The 11,775-nt window shown below is 44.6% G+C and overlaps 1 protein-coding gene across 1 annotated transcript; it reads left to right on the top strand.

The window, feature by feature from the left end:
- The first annotated feature begins 1,593 nt into the window (after nt 1-1,593).
- Nucleotides 1,594-10,834, top strand: CCK (cholecystokinin). Its single transcript, XM_077303860.1, has 3 exons — nt 1,594-1,821; nt 3,683-3,937; nt 10,118-10,834. The coding sequence occupies exons 2-3, from the start codon at nt 3,685-3,687 to the stop codon at nt 10,246-10,248; spliced, it is 384 nt and encodes a 127-aa protein (XP_077159975.1). The 5' UTR covers nt 1,594-1,821; nt 3,683-3,684; the 3' UTR covers nt 10,249-10,834.
- Nucleotides 10,835-11,775: the final 941 nt, after the last annotated feature.

Genomic DNA, 11,775 nt, shown 5'->3' with positions numbered 1-11,775 from the left:
AGATGGAGGCAGCCCTGGCTTCCTCCTCCTCCTCTCCTCCTCCTCCTCTCCTCCTCCTCCTTTTCCTCCTTGCTGGTACTTCCAGCTGCTTCAGTCAGTTCCTGTCCTTCCTTGAGTACCCCTGGCTCTCTTCCTGTTGCTCCCCCTGGTTACAAGTGGGGTACTGGGGTTTGGTGCCATTTGTCCAGCCCCCTTGCCTAGGATGTGGGAGCAACAGGCAGGGGTAGTCATCCCGTGGTCCTCCAGATGTCCATGGACTACAATTCCCATGAGCCCCTGCCAGCGTTTGCTGGCAGGGGCTCATGGGAATTGTAGTCCATGAACATCTGGAGGGCCACAGGTTGACTACCCCTGGACTAGAGGACTCTCTGCTGCTAATAATCCATTCTTCTAGACGCAGCTTTTTGAAAGGTGAGGCAGAAGAAATCCTCCTCCCCAAACCCTACTTCAGTTTAAAAAATCCCAAGCAACTGTGTTTTATTTGCCAGGAGTCCGTGAGATGAAGAACCCAAGGGAGGAAGAGACAGAAATCACCCTGATTCGTTTCAGCAGTTTGTTATCATACAGAAGTCTAGTGAAACTTCTCTCCCGGAAGTCGGCTTCCGGTCCCAATGCCCTGCCTCATCCCAGTCATCCCATAGAAGGGGACGTTGGAGCAGAGCAGCAGAAACCAATGTTCATAAAGTCAGGTTTGTCATAACTCCCCACATAGTGTGGTGGGGGGTGGGGGCGCTGAAGAAGCCTTCAGTATTGGGCACTCCCTAGGACTGCACATCTAGGGTGGGATGGGATCGAGCAGGTGGCCAAGCCAAAATAACCGGGCTGTGTTCAGCAAAGTGCAACACACAAGCAGATCCTTCCGACCGGCATGAGGCTCTCAGAGACCCATCAGCACATGTCAACTGAATAAGACATGGATACTCATACAACAAAATCATGCCCTTCACATGAGTTATGTCTAAGCCTTATGCTCAGCAGAATTTACTTTCAAGTCGTTCTTGTGTCATCAGGACCTCAAGGGAAGCCATAAGTAGTTTCCTCAGATGGGAAAGACTTGAGTAACAATGCTCCAAAACCTAAAATTATCCCACCCAAGAATACACTTCTGTGTAAATCCAGTTTACAGTCAAAGCCTGGTTAATACACTCAGGGTTGGGATATATGAAAGAATGAACAAGAAAACATTTACAAGAATCAACTCAGCAAATGTCCATGCAGTTATGGGACTTATTCCTTACTAAACATGTTTAGGATTACATCCAGAACCTCTGCAACATCTGGGAAGATTATGGGATGCTCGATACTATGCACACCCACTTAGAAACATGCCTCGTTGCATTGAATGGGACTTACTCCCATGTAACAATTGCCCTACAGAACAATCTAATTTCTGATTGTCTACCCAGCTGTAGGCTCTGAAGGGTGGTGGGGGGAACATGCATTCAAGAGAGGTGTGGAGGCTCACCCACCCACCCACCCCGCATCCGATGCTCTTGAATTATGACGTTCTTCTTTATTTCCGTGCAAAGCAAAACCATTACTTGAAAGTGGGTGGGCAGAAGTGGGTGTTAGAGAGGCAAAGACCCAGTGTGGAAAGAGTTAACTATTTTTCCCTTTAGAAGTCATTGCTCCTCTTCCTTTCACCCACCCCCTCCACTGTAAGTAAGCTGCCCCACTGCTTGCGTCAGACCAGTGCAAACAAGTGACACTTGGAAGAGGTGGGCTAGACTATTTAAGGGACAGAGTTTGAGCGCTCAAGGACAGCCAAGCAACTGTCGGTTCTCACCCATCTACAACAGGAACGCACATCTCTTTTTAAAGGTAGGGTGCAATTGCACAGAGAAATTCTCATTTCTGGGGCAGGGATGGGGAAGTGGAGAGCGGCCAGATGCCTTCTTGACTTATTTTGTGCAGTCACAGACTGAAATTCTCTCAAAGGTTGTAAGGGTGGGGGGGAATCAGCCGTGATCTCCAATATTGTTGAAGGCAGTTCCGTGAGCATCTCTCGTTTCAACTGCTTTTCTTAATCGTTTGCAAACACGTAAGATGGTTATTAACTGTATTCGGAAGAAACTTCCTGCAGGACAAAATTGAATTTTGTGTTGCTCTTGCTTTGTAATTACAATCCTAGCTGTATTTTGGTAGCCAGCCCCTGCTGCACTATACGAGAAAGTTAAAGGAGAGAGAGAAAGATGCAATTTTTCAGAGGAGGAATTTAGGTCCTTGATTTGAATGTTGTCCCTGCTTAATGGTTTGCACTGGGCACAAGAAAAATAACTTGGGCATCAGTCTGCTTCTTAATGTCATTTAAATGAACAATCTCTGCATTACAATATTTGCAGCTGGATTCTTTCAGTAACACCTTTTTGATTCCTGATTGCTAACAGGGATCATTTCTTTTCTGCTTTGAAAGTAAGGTATGCTGTAATACCTCTTTAACATTTAGAAAGTTTCAGGATTGAAGCATGCCATGGGCTATTTGACACAATCCAGCCAAATTCCACTTACTTTGATGCAAATGAGGAACAGTATCATCCTGGGAGTATATGGACCTACTTAACTTTGTTCTTGGTCCCTCTCTCCCATTTAAATCAAAGAGACAGGTTTGACTGGGCCTCATTTCGTAAATGTTAAGTTAAATATAGTGCATATGCTGTATAGGTATTTAAGATACATCAGATAGATCTTACTCTGTCAACACACTATTTTAGATTTCACACACATGCATATTAAAGAACGTATTGGAAAAGTAGGGAAAAAGCACATTTCTTGGATGCCTTTAATTAACAGATCAGAAGATTTTCACCTCTCACAGGTTCATCCCAAACAGCATTCCTCCCTTCAAAGACCACTAAAAGGGGGTAACTGTGGATTGACTTACCCAGTAAATAATGAGCTGTTTTTCCTTCCCTCTTCCATGTGAATTAGTAATTTTTATCAGCAAGAACCAACACAAATCGGGATCTACAAAAGGTCCCATTTCTGTCATTAATACGGACAGTAGAAGGATGTATGCTTGGTTACATAACATGCTGACCCACGCACTTGTCTGCAGTATCACCAATATCCTAGGATGTAAAATACTATCCAGTGATCAAGGACCACATTGGTGCTAAAATTAAAAAAAAATCAACATCATTTCAAAGCAAATACTTGTCACGCTCCCAAAAGAGTAAGACGTGGCTCTTTTGTGACCAGAGTGTCCCCCAATGTTGCTGTACCTGGAAATACACGCACACACAAACACACACAGAGAGAGGAAGCAGTGAGTGCTTGCAGTTTGACACAGAAAGGGCACAGATTCCACCAACCAGCATTGCAATAAATCAATTGTCAGTTCAGTTTATGATGATGATGATCCATGTTCAGCAATCGGGCGCATCAACAATACACAGAACACATTGAATACATAACATGGGCAGTCTGTGCATAAAATGTGCAATTAATATTATTTAATAGAATGTTCTTCTGCTTTATTAAGCAACAGATCGATTATTTTTAATTGTGTTCTCGTAAATCCTGCTGTTTTTTCATCCTTGACATGCAGCTTGCCCTATCTCCTCCTTTCATAGCACCAAGCAAAATTGTTTGTTTGAAGCGGAGGTGATTTTTGAGAGCAGACGGGGTGATGCACAGCAGCTGTTGATGGCTATTGACACCCTTACCTCCTTTCCTTCTGCAGCTATGTACAGTGGGATCTGCATCTGCCTCTTCCTGGCTGTCCTGTCCACCAGTTCCTCAGGGCAGCAACCTTCTGGGTCCCACAATGCCAACCCAGTGATCGACTTCGAGCAGGCCCTGGCGGAGAACCACCGGCATGCCCGCACTCCAGCTGCTGGTGGCCCATTGAAATCAGTCCCACGAATGGATGGCAACCCTGACCCAAAAGCCAACCTTGGAGCTCTGTTGGCCAAATACCTCCAGCAAGCCCGAAGAGGTACGTTGCTTTGGTGTCAATGGAGTTTCCCTCTAAGACTCAACGTGTGAATAGATGGTAACTGAAGGTGACCCTGTCTCATCTTTGCATAGAGTTCACTTGGGCTAGAGGGAGGGGGTCAATAGCTTAATTAGGGATGTGTGCTTTGGCTCAGTTTGGCAATCACTGAAGCCTGAGGCTGCACATAGGAGGCCAGCGCCACAGCATGGAGAGCAGAGGCGGTGACATGCCAGCTGAGCCTGTTTGTGGCCACCGGCTGGTGTGCCACCAATGCCACCCCCTCTCTCTGTGCCATGGCACTGGCCTCCTACATGCCACCTTGGGCTTCGGTGATTGCCGAGGCAGCCAAACCGAGCTGATGCGCACATCCCTAAACTCAATACATGCATGGGGGTTATACCTTCAAAACACATAGGGGCACCCAAGTCCTGTCTATCCTCAGCTTTGTTCAAAACCATGTCCATCCCAGCTCCTCCTATTCACATCCTTCTTGCCATCCATGATACTTAAATTGTTCTTCCATGTTCTGGGGCAGTCTACTCTGAACACCAGATGCAAATACCACCATTGGCCTCATGAAGGGCTTGCAACTTCCCAGAGGCATTTGATTGGCCATGGTTGAAAACAAAGCAGTGGATCTGATGGAAACAAATGACTTGCCCAAGATTAGAAACTGAGCATAGTACACAGAAGTCTGCACTTTGATCTAAAGGTTTTGTAAATCATGGCTGCAACATAGCTAGCCATATCTCATGTGTCCAAATGATCCATCTGTTCTTATAGCCCTCTACTGGGAGTAAAAATAAATGGACAGCATGCTATCCAGGGCTAATTTTCCCCATGACAAGTGCTAAGGTATCATTGTGGATTCCAGGATTTGTAGTAATATATTAAAAGTAACATTTATTCAAGTTTGATGTTCTAACTAAAATCTAATCTCTTTGTTCAAACTTGTCTTCTAATTAGTTTTACTATCAAACGAACCATGGCTGTCTCCATATCTACAAAATTATCTACTGGATATTTACCAATATCATTTTATTTAGACCTCATTATGTTTCCATAGCATGGAATAGTCCTTTGGTTTCAGAGTGACTTTGGACTAAAATAGAAACAGGCTGTTTGAGCAAGATTCATGGTGCTACAGCTACGTTTGTACCGAGGTCTAACAGAAGGTTCACCATGACTCTGGAGACACTATAATTCTCCGCCTACTCATGGCAGGTAGGCTATGCCCAAGGATCAGGGTCAGATCTCTCTCTCATAAATTCTGCAGACCAATACATAGTTGATTTATACCAGACTTTAAAAGATGCAACTTGGTGAATATTCTTTAGAATTTTGTCAGAACGTTGCCATGGAGGTGACAGCCAGTCTGAATTCTACTTAAAACACACGTGGCTATTTTCTGAATTGGCTGAACCTTTTCCTCAAGGGGGATTAACCACAAGGCAGATGTGGGTATTGCTCAAAAGCAACAGCAGATGCTAGCTTTTCCAGACACCTTTCACTGGTTCCTCCCTTCAAGGAGAGCTAAGCCAGGCAGGAACTCTACTTACTAATCTCATAAGGCCTTTCACCTGTCAGAGAACAGTTTGAGACTGATGCCCTTTGAATAAAGCCCTGCTGCCTGCAGAGCAATGCATCGTGGGTAAAGAGTCTAGTCTCAATAGTTGCCGAACGGAACAGAAGGCAAGTGCAATTGAATTTAGTCTAAGCTTGAGTTTTCCATCTTCCATTCTGATCCAAATCAGAACTTAATGCCATGCAAAAAAAAAAAATCACAGACCCAAGCTTTTTCCTATTAAAGATATTCCTGTACGAGGCCTAAGAATGGCTGTGAGGAGGCTTACTGGTGAATATATTTAAAAGTAGTTTAACTAGACTTTTGGAAAACCCCTGGTAGAGTGCCACTACTAAAACAGAATTTGGGAGCAGGATACTTCTCCACTACATCTCATTTTCTGTGGTAAATCTCCCTCCCAGAGACACATGCAGACTTTTATCCTGTTCAAAGAGAAAGCCACTTGGGGGGAAACTTGGAAGAGGCTGGGAAGAGGTTATATCCAGTCCCCTGGGCACCCTGCTGGAGTAGCTTTTAAAACAAGCCACAGTTACCTCTGTCAGTGTGTGTGGTATAGTGTGACCTGGAGCATTTGGAGAACCTCCATCCATCGGAGCTGGAGCAGTACGTTTCATCATGTGTGGAGCATCTTAGCATGAGCAAGGCAGTGGTCTGAGAAAGGAGCAGCTAAAATCCCTATCTGGGACACACTGGACCGGAAGGAAGCTCCCCTCAATTATATAGAAGTTAGGTGTCTTTATAATTGCCTTCGAAATCACACTGAGTGGCCAAGGCTTGTCCAATTACCCCCACACACTCCTAAATGCACAACAGGAAATGAGGAAAGGGTAAGAACTTAAGTGGGCAAAGGACAAAAGGGAAAAGCCCTAATTGACTGAAGGAAGACAATTGTCATCTGCACAGCCATCAGCCAGCACTTTGTACCATATGAATGACAGTTTTCCCAATGGCCTCACTTATGTACATTTGCTCACCAAACTGCAATGGAGTCCTAGTACATCAAAGCCTCCGTCCCCCATTCCCTGTGACAACAGCAAAAGGCTTTTTGCCATCTTCCAAATGGAGGCAAAATTGAGGTGGTTTTTAGTACTTTGAGTCCTGCTGCATCCTATCTGCATCAACCCCCCTTTGCATTCCTGCCCTTTGGGAGGATGCATTAATGTTATGCCGGCGAGGTTTAGTTTTGCATCCCAACTGCCTGGCCATTGCAGCTCTACTGGTTTGAAGTAAGCCCCAGCTTCCATTCCTCAGGCACAATCCTCTGAGCCACACGGCTGCATGATCTGCATTCGTTCAGAGGGAAATTCACTGGAAGCCCCATTTTAATACAGATTGCACCCAAAGGCAGGTTCCCCCAGCAATCCCTTTCAAAGGGACTGCCCTGCTAGTCTGTTGCAGCAAAAACAATAGAGCCCTGTGGCATCCTGAAGGCTAACAGGTTTATTGTGACATATGCTCTTGTGGGGTCTGGTCCCTGAAAGTGGATGCCACAAGGAATCTGCCAGCTTTAAAGTATCACAAGACCCTGGGTTGGGTATCCCAGATGATGAGTTAATGAAGGATTATGCACTGAGAATATTGCATCCATCTTTGAAAGAGAAGAGGGCTTCTACAAATATTTTTACTCAGGCATCAGCTGGGTTAGATGAAACATGATGCTCAGCGAATTATAAAGGGAAGCACAAGCCAAATGGGATGTTTTCCACGGTTGAGAAATAAGGTTCTTTGCAGAGGGCTTCAAAATATCCCTTAAGTATCTTGATTCTGTGTTGTGAGATCTACCAGTGAGGACCACAATGCTGGTTGCAAAAGAATTCAGAATCTTAGTAGTTTGTTCAACATCACAAATCAAATATCCATTGCCCCACAGAAGTTTTCATAGTGTTCTGGATCAAGTTCAAGGTTTTGGCACTTACCTTCAAGTCCCTTTGTAGTCCGGGCCCTGCATATCTGAGGGACCATCTATCTCCTTATGCCCCCCGCAGGACCCTTCACTCTGAGGGTATGAATAGATAGGTGGTCCCTGGCCCTCAGGAGGTGTGCCTGGCCTCAACCATGAGCTCCCGAATATGCTGAGAGCACTGTTGGAGCTATCACAGTTCTGCAGAGCCTGTAAGATGGAGCTCTTCCCCCAGGCATTTGGTCGAGACCAGGACCGGAAGATCCTGGGTGTCGCCCCTCCCCCCCAGCCTTAGGGGTTGGTTATTGTGTCTGACATCAACTGCTGACCACAGGTTATGGGCTGGTTGATCAGGTCTTTGTGGAGGGTGGAAATTTAGGGGAGGGGATTATGCCACCCTGTTGGGGCACTTAGCTGTTAGTAGGTTTGTTTTAACTGTATTCTAGGGTTTTATTTTACTGGAGTTTAAACTTGTAGCCCTCCATGAGCTGGCATTCTCAATAGTGGTGGGAAATAAATCATAGAATCGTAGAGTTGGAAGGGGCCATACAGGCCATCTAGTTCAACCCCTGCTCAACGCAGGATCAGCCCAAAGCATCCTAAATCCGATGGATGGATGGATGGATGGATGGATGGATGGATGGATGGATGGATGGATGGATGGATGGATGGATATTTCTGCAGGAGATGGGCAGCACAGTGTGTGGAGGGGGAGATGGATAGAGAGATCATGGTCAGAGAAGAAAGGGGGTCTTGTGTCTAGCACATACTGAAACTGAGAATGTGGTTGAGCTTTGGAACATGGCTATAGTGTTGCTAACCTCCTCTCTAGACTCCCAAAGGAATTATATGTTCTTTTAAAAATAGAAGGTGTGTTTTGAGCCTATGTCTTGGTTTGAATGGATGCATGGAAATTGGGCCATGAGTACTTGTAATACTAGAAAAATATTCTGCTGGGTTTACAAACCTCCAGGTTGTGGCTGGAGATCTCTGGGGATTACAACTTGTCTCCTGGCAACAGACATCAGTTCACCTGTAGAAAATGGCCACCTTGGAAGGTGAATTCTATGGCATTGCACTCCATTAAAATCATAGAATCATAGAGTTGGAAAGGGCCATACAGGCCATCTAGCCCAACCCCCTGCTCAGTGCAGGATCAGCCTAAAGCATCCAGGATATGTATCTGTTCATCCGCTGCTTAAAGACCATCAGTGACTGCCCCCCCTCCCAAAACCCTGCTGTCCTCAGGCTCAACCCCAAAAATCTCCAGGTATTTCTCAACCCAGAGCTAACATACTGCACTTATATACAATTCCCCAGTATAGTTTGAGACAGATAATGACTATCTGAGAGTTCAGTTTCAGAAGACTCAGTGGGATGGTCAATCTGGTGCTTGATACTAAATTTATTTACCCAGGAGCAAATACAGTACAGTCAGTGGGCTCTCTTCCTTGTCATCTAACTGTGGTTTGCAGCGAATGGGTTCTCTGCATGAAATGACAGTGATACCAAAGACACAGATTAACTCTTCATTTTGAATTCATACAGGAAATATGTTCTAAGCAATTTCAACCTTAGGCTACGCTGCCAGTAGAAGAACACATTGGCTCACTGTCTTGACTTTATGCAGTAGAGAGCCAGTGTGATGAGCAGGCTAGAGTGTCATGTCAGGATCTGGGAAACCCGAGTTCAAATCCCCCACTTACCATGGAAGCTTACTGGGTGACCTTGGCCCAGTGACACATACTCACCCTAGCACGACTCCTAGGGTTAATGTGAAGATATAAATCAAGGAGAGAAGACTGTTATAAGTTGTCTTGAGTCCCCCAGTAGGAAGAAAGGGGGAGTAAATTAAGTCAATAAATACAATGAGCTTTTTTGCATGCAGGTTTGGTGTGTGGTTTGGAGTGCTCCAGTAATTTTCCAAAAGCAGCACTGAATATCTCTATCCTACCAGTTATTATTTTACAGTTTCTATTTATTTGCAAGTTTTTTTTTATTTGAATGAGATTCCGGCTCAGCTCAGAATACTTAGAGGAACATGAAAACTGATGTTACCTTACAAGCCTATGATTTGTTTTTACTTCAGTGGTATGACAGTTAGACCCACACTCCTTACAACATTGCTGGAAACCAAGTAACCAGAGTGATGCCTTTTAGAAGTTCAATCATTCAGAACGTTTCCAAATGACAAAGGCAGTTTTCAGGTTTGAATGCTCAAAATGACAGTGAAATAAAATGGAGTGAATCCGGTTTGATTCTCCATTCCTCCACATGCTGGGTGACCTTGGGCTTGCCACAGCACTGGTAAAGCTGTTCTGACCAAGCAGTAATATCAGGGCTCTCTCAGCCTCCCCTCCCTCACAGGGTGTCTGTTGTGGGGAGAGGAAAGGGAAGGCGACTGTAAGCCGCTTTGAGACTCCTTCGGGTAGAAAATAGCAGCATATAAGAACCAACCCTTCTTCTATCTCTTTATTTCCACCAGGATTCTGCTAGAATGGTCTCTAGATTATTCTCCGTTTTCAGTGCTTTCATCAGTTGCAAAATGAGTCCTCCACAAAGTTGTTAATAATAAATTCAATATAGACACTGAAAGTGCTATCGTTTTGGATAATCACTAGAAAATATAATTAGGCGAAAAATGCTCTCTTGGTGGAGAGTCAAGGCTGAGCTTGTGTTACTTCTTACATTGTAGGTTCTCCTGGAAAGATCTCAGCGATGGGATTACAGAGCTTTGACCCCACACACAGGATAAAAGACAGAGACTACATGGGCTGGATGGATTTTGGACGCCGCAGTGCCGAAGAATACGAGTACTCTTCTTAAAGAATGTCAAGTGATCCTGACGAGAAATGAAAATGAATTCCTGTTTCTGTACAGAAAAAAAAATGTCATCCTTTTCCAATGAGTGTTTAAAAAAAAAAACATGTACTTGATGTAAATTTGTCTGTAAAACTATACAATGCAATATATATTATATAAACATATGCAGGATTTTCAATGATCACTCTTAATACTTCTTATCAAGCCCTGTTGACATATTGCAACGATTTCACTCATCCCTTGTGGTGTCCTCACAATCAGTGTGGTTGGGATCGCCTTCGTATTTGTGATCTGAACAGCAATTTGTTAAACTGAACAACTTCTAAAAAGAGGGTGTGTTTTTTTAAACCAGTAAGGGCATTGGTAGACAATCTGTCCCGAGGATACAGAATATCCTAGGAAGAGCATATTTTTGTGGTCATGGGGGATCCCTTTGAAATGGAACGCAATCGGGGTTTCTAGTGAATAATTATAAATACTGCACCAGCAGCTAAAAATGTCACCTTTTGTTTTACTTGCTTTCTTTCGTTAATTAAATGTGAAAATTCTGCTAAAATGATCAGTCCTGGAATAAACAGAACATCCCTTGCTTCGTGGTGAGTGACACATTTCTTCCAAAGGGCAGGATAAACCCTTTAGAATCAGAATCATGGAGTTGGAAGGGACCTCCAGGGCCAGCTAGTCCAACCCCCTGCTCCAAGTTTGCGGTTCCTTGACTGTGGCTGGAATTTGTGAAGGTGTTAAGTGCCAATAAGTTGCAGCTTCATGACAGTCTCACAGGGTTTACAAGGCCGAAGGTGAGCAGAGGTGGTTTGCTATTGCCTGTCTCTGTGGAGCATCCCTGGACTACCTTGGAGCTTCAGGTACTAAACAGGGCCATCCCTGAGTAGTTTATGAGAACTGATGAGATGCAACTAATAGGGCTATTTAAATATGAATATCCCAACACATAGGAAGCAATTCAGGAGGGAAACAAGTTCAAACCTGGCACGTGTATCAGATTACAGGCATGCTGGCTACATAGTCTTTAATATTCTTTATAGTAATAACTAGGGGCCAAGCCAATTATATTCAGGAATACAATGAGTGCTAGATCGGGAGGGGGGTAGAAGAACTCTGTGGATGGCCTCTCCCTCCCCCCAGGAAAGGCTGTGGACTGGAGGCCCCTGGGAAGGGAACTCACCTCACGCAGCAGGGATCTGGGAGGGAAGTGGAAAGAGGAGGGGGTGGTCAGGGGTGAGGAACAGAAGACGATTGGCTGGCCACTGGACAGGCAGGCAAGCCAGTTGGAGGAGGAGGCACTCAGGGGCGGGCGTTAAACACTAAGTGGCACTTAAGCCATGAGACCCGCTACTCCCCCAAGGCCTTACCAGAAATATTAAGTGGAACAGATAATCCTTTAGTAATAATATGGTAGTCTGTTTATTTACATATTTCTTCTGTGTGAAAGACCAGCAATATTACTTTGAAACAAACTGATAAGGGATTGTGATAAAAATGGGTTTTGTTCAGTTCACACTATGTTTAAGG

Source organism: Paroedura picta, chromosome 11, assembly GCF_049243985.1.
Source record: "Paroedura picta isolate Pp20150507F chromosome 11, Ppicta_v3.0, whole genome shotgun sequence".
NCBI classification, from domain to species: domain Eukaryota; kingdom Metazoa; phylum Chordata; class Lepidosauria; order Squamata; family Gekkonidae; genus Paroedura; species Paroedura picta.
The sequence above is the reverse complement of the archived record's forward strand: the minus strand, read 5'-3'. Positions and strand labels throughout refer to the sequence as shown.

Coding starts and splice junctions, on each gene's coding strand:
- CCK (XM_077303860.1), top strand. CDS start 3,685: ATGTACAGTGGGATCTGCATCTGCCTCTTCCTGGCTGTCCTGTCCACC. Junction 3,938..10,117: donor CCTCCAGCAAGCCCGAAGAG/GTACGTTGCTTT, acceptor CTTACATTGTAG/GTTCTCCTGGAAAGATCTCA.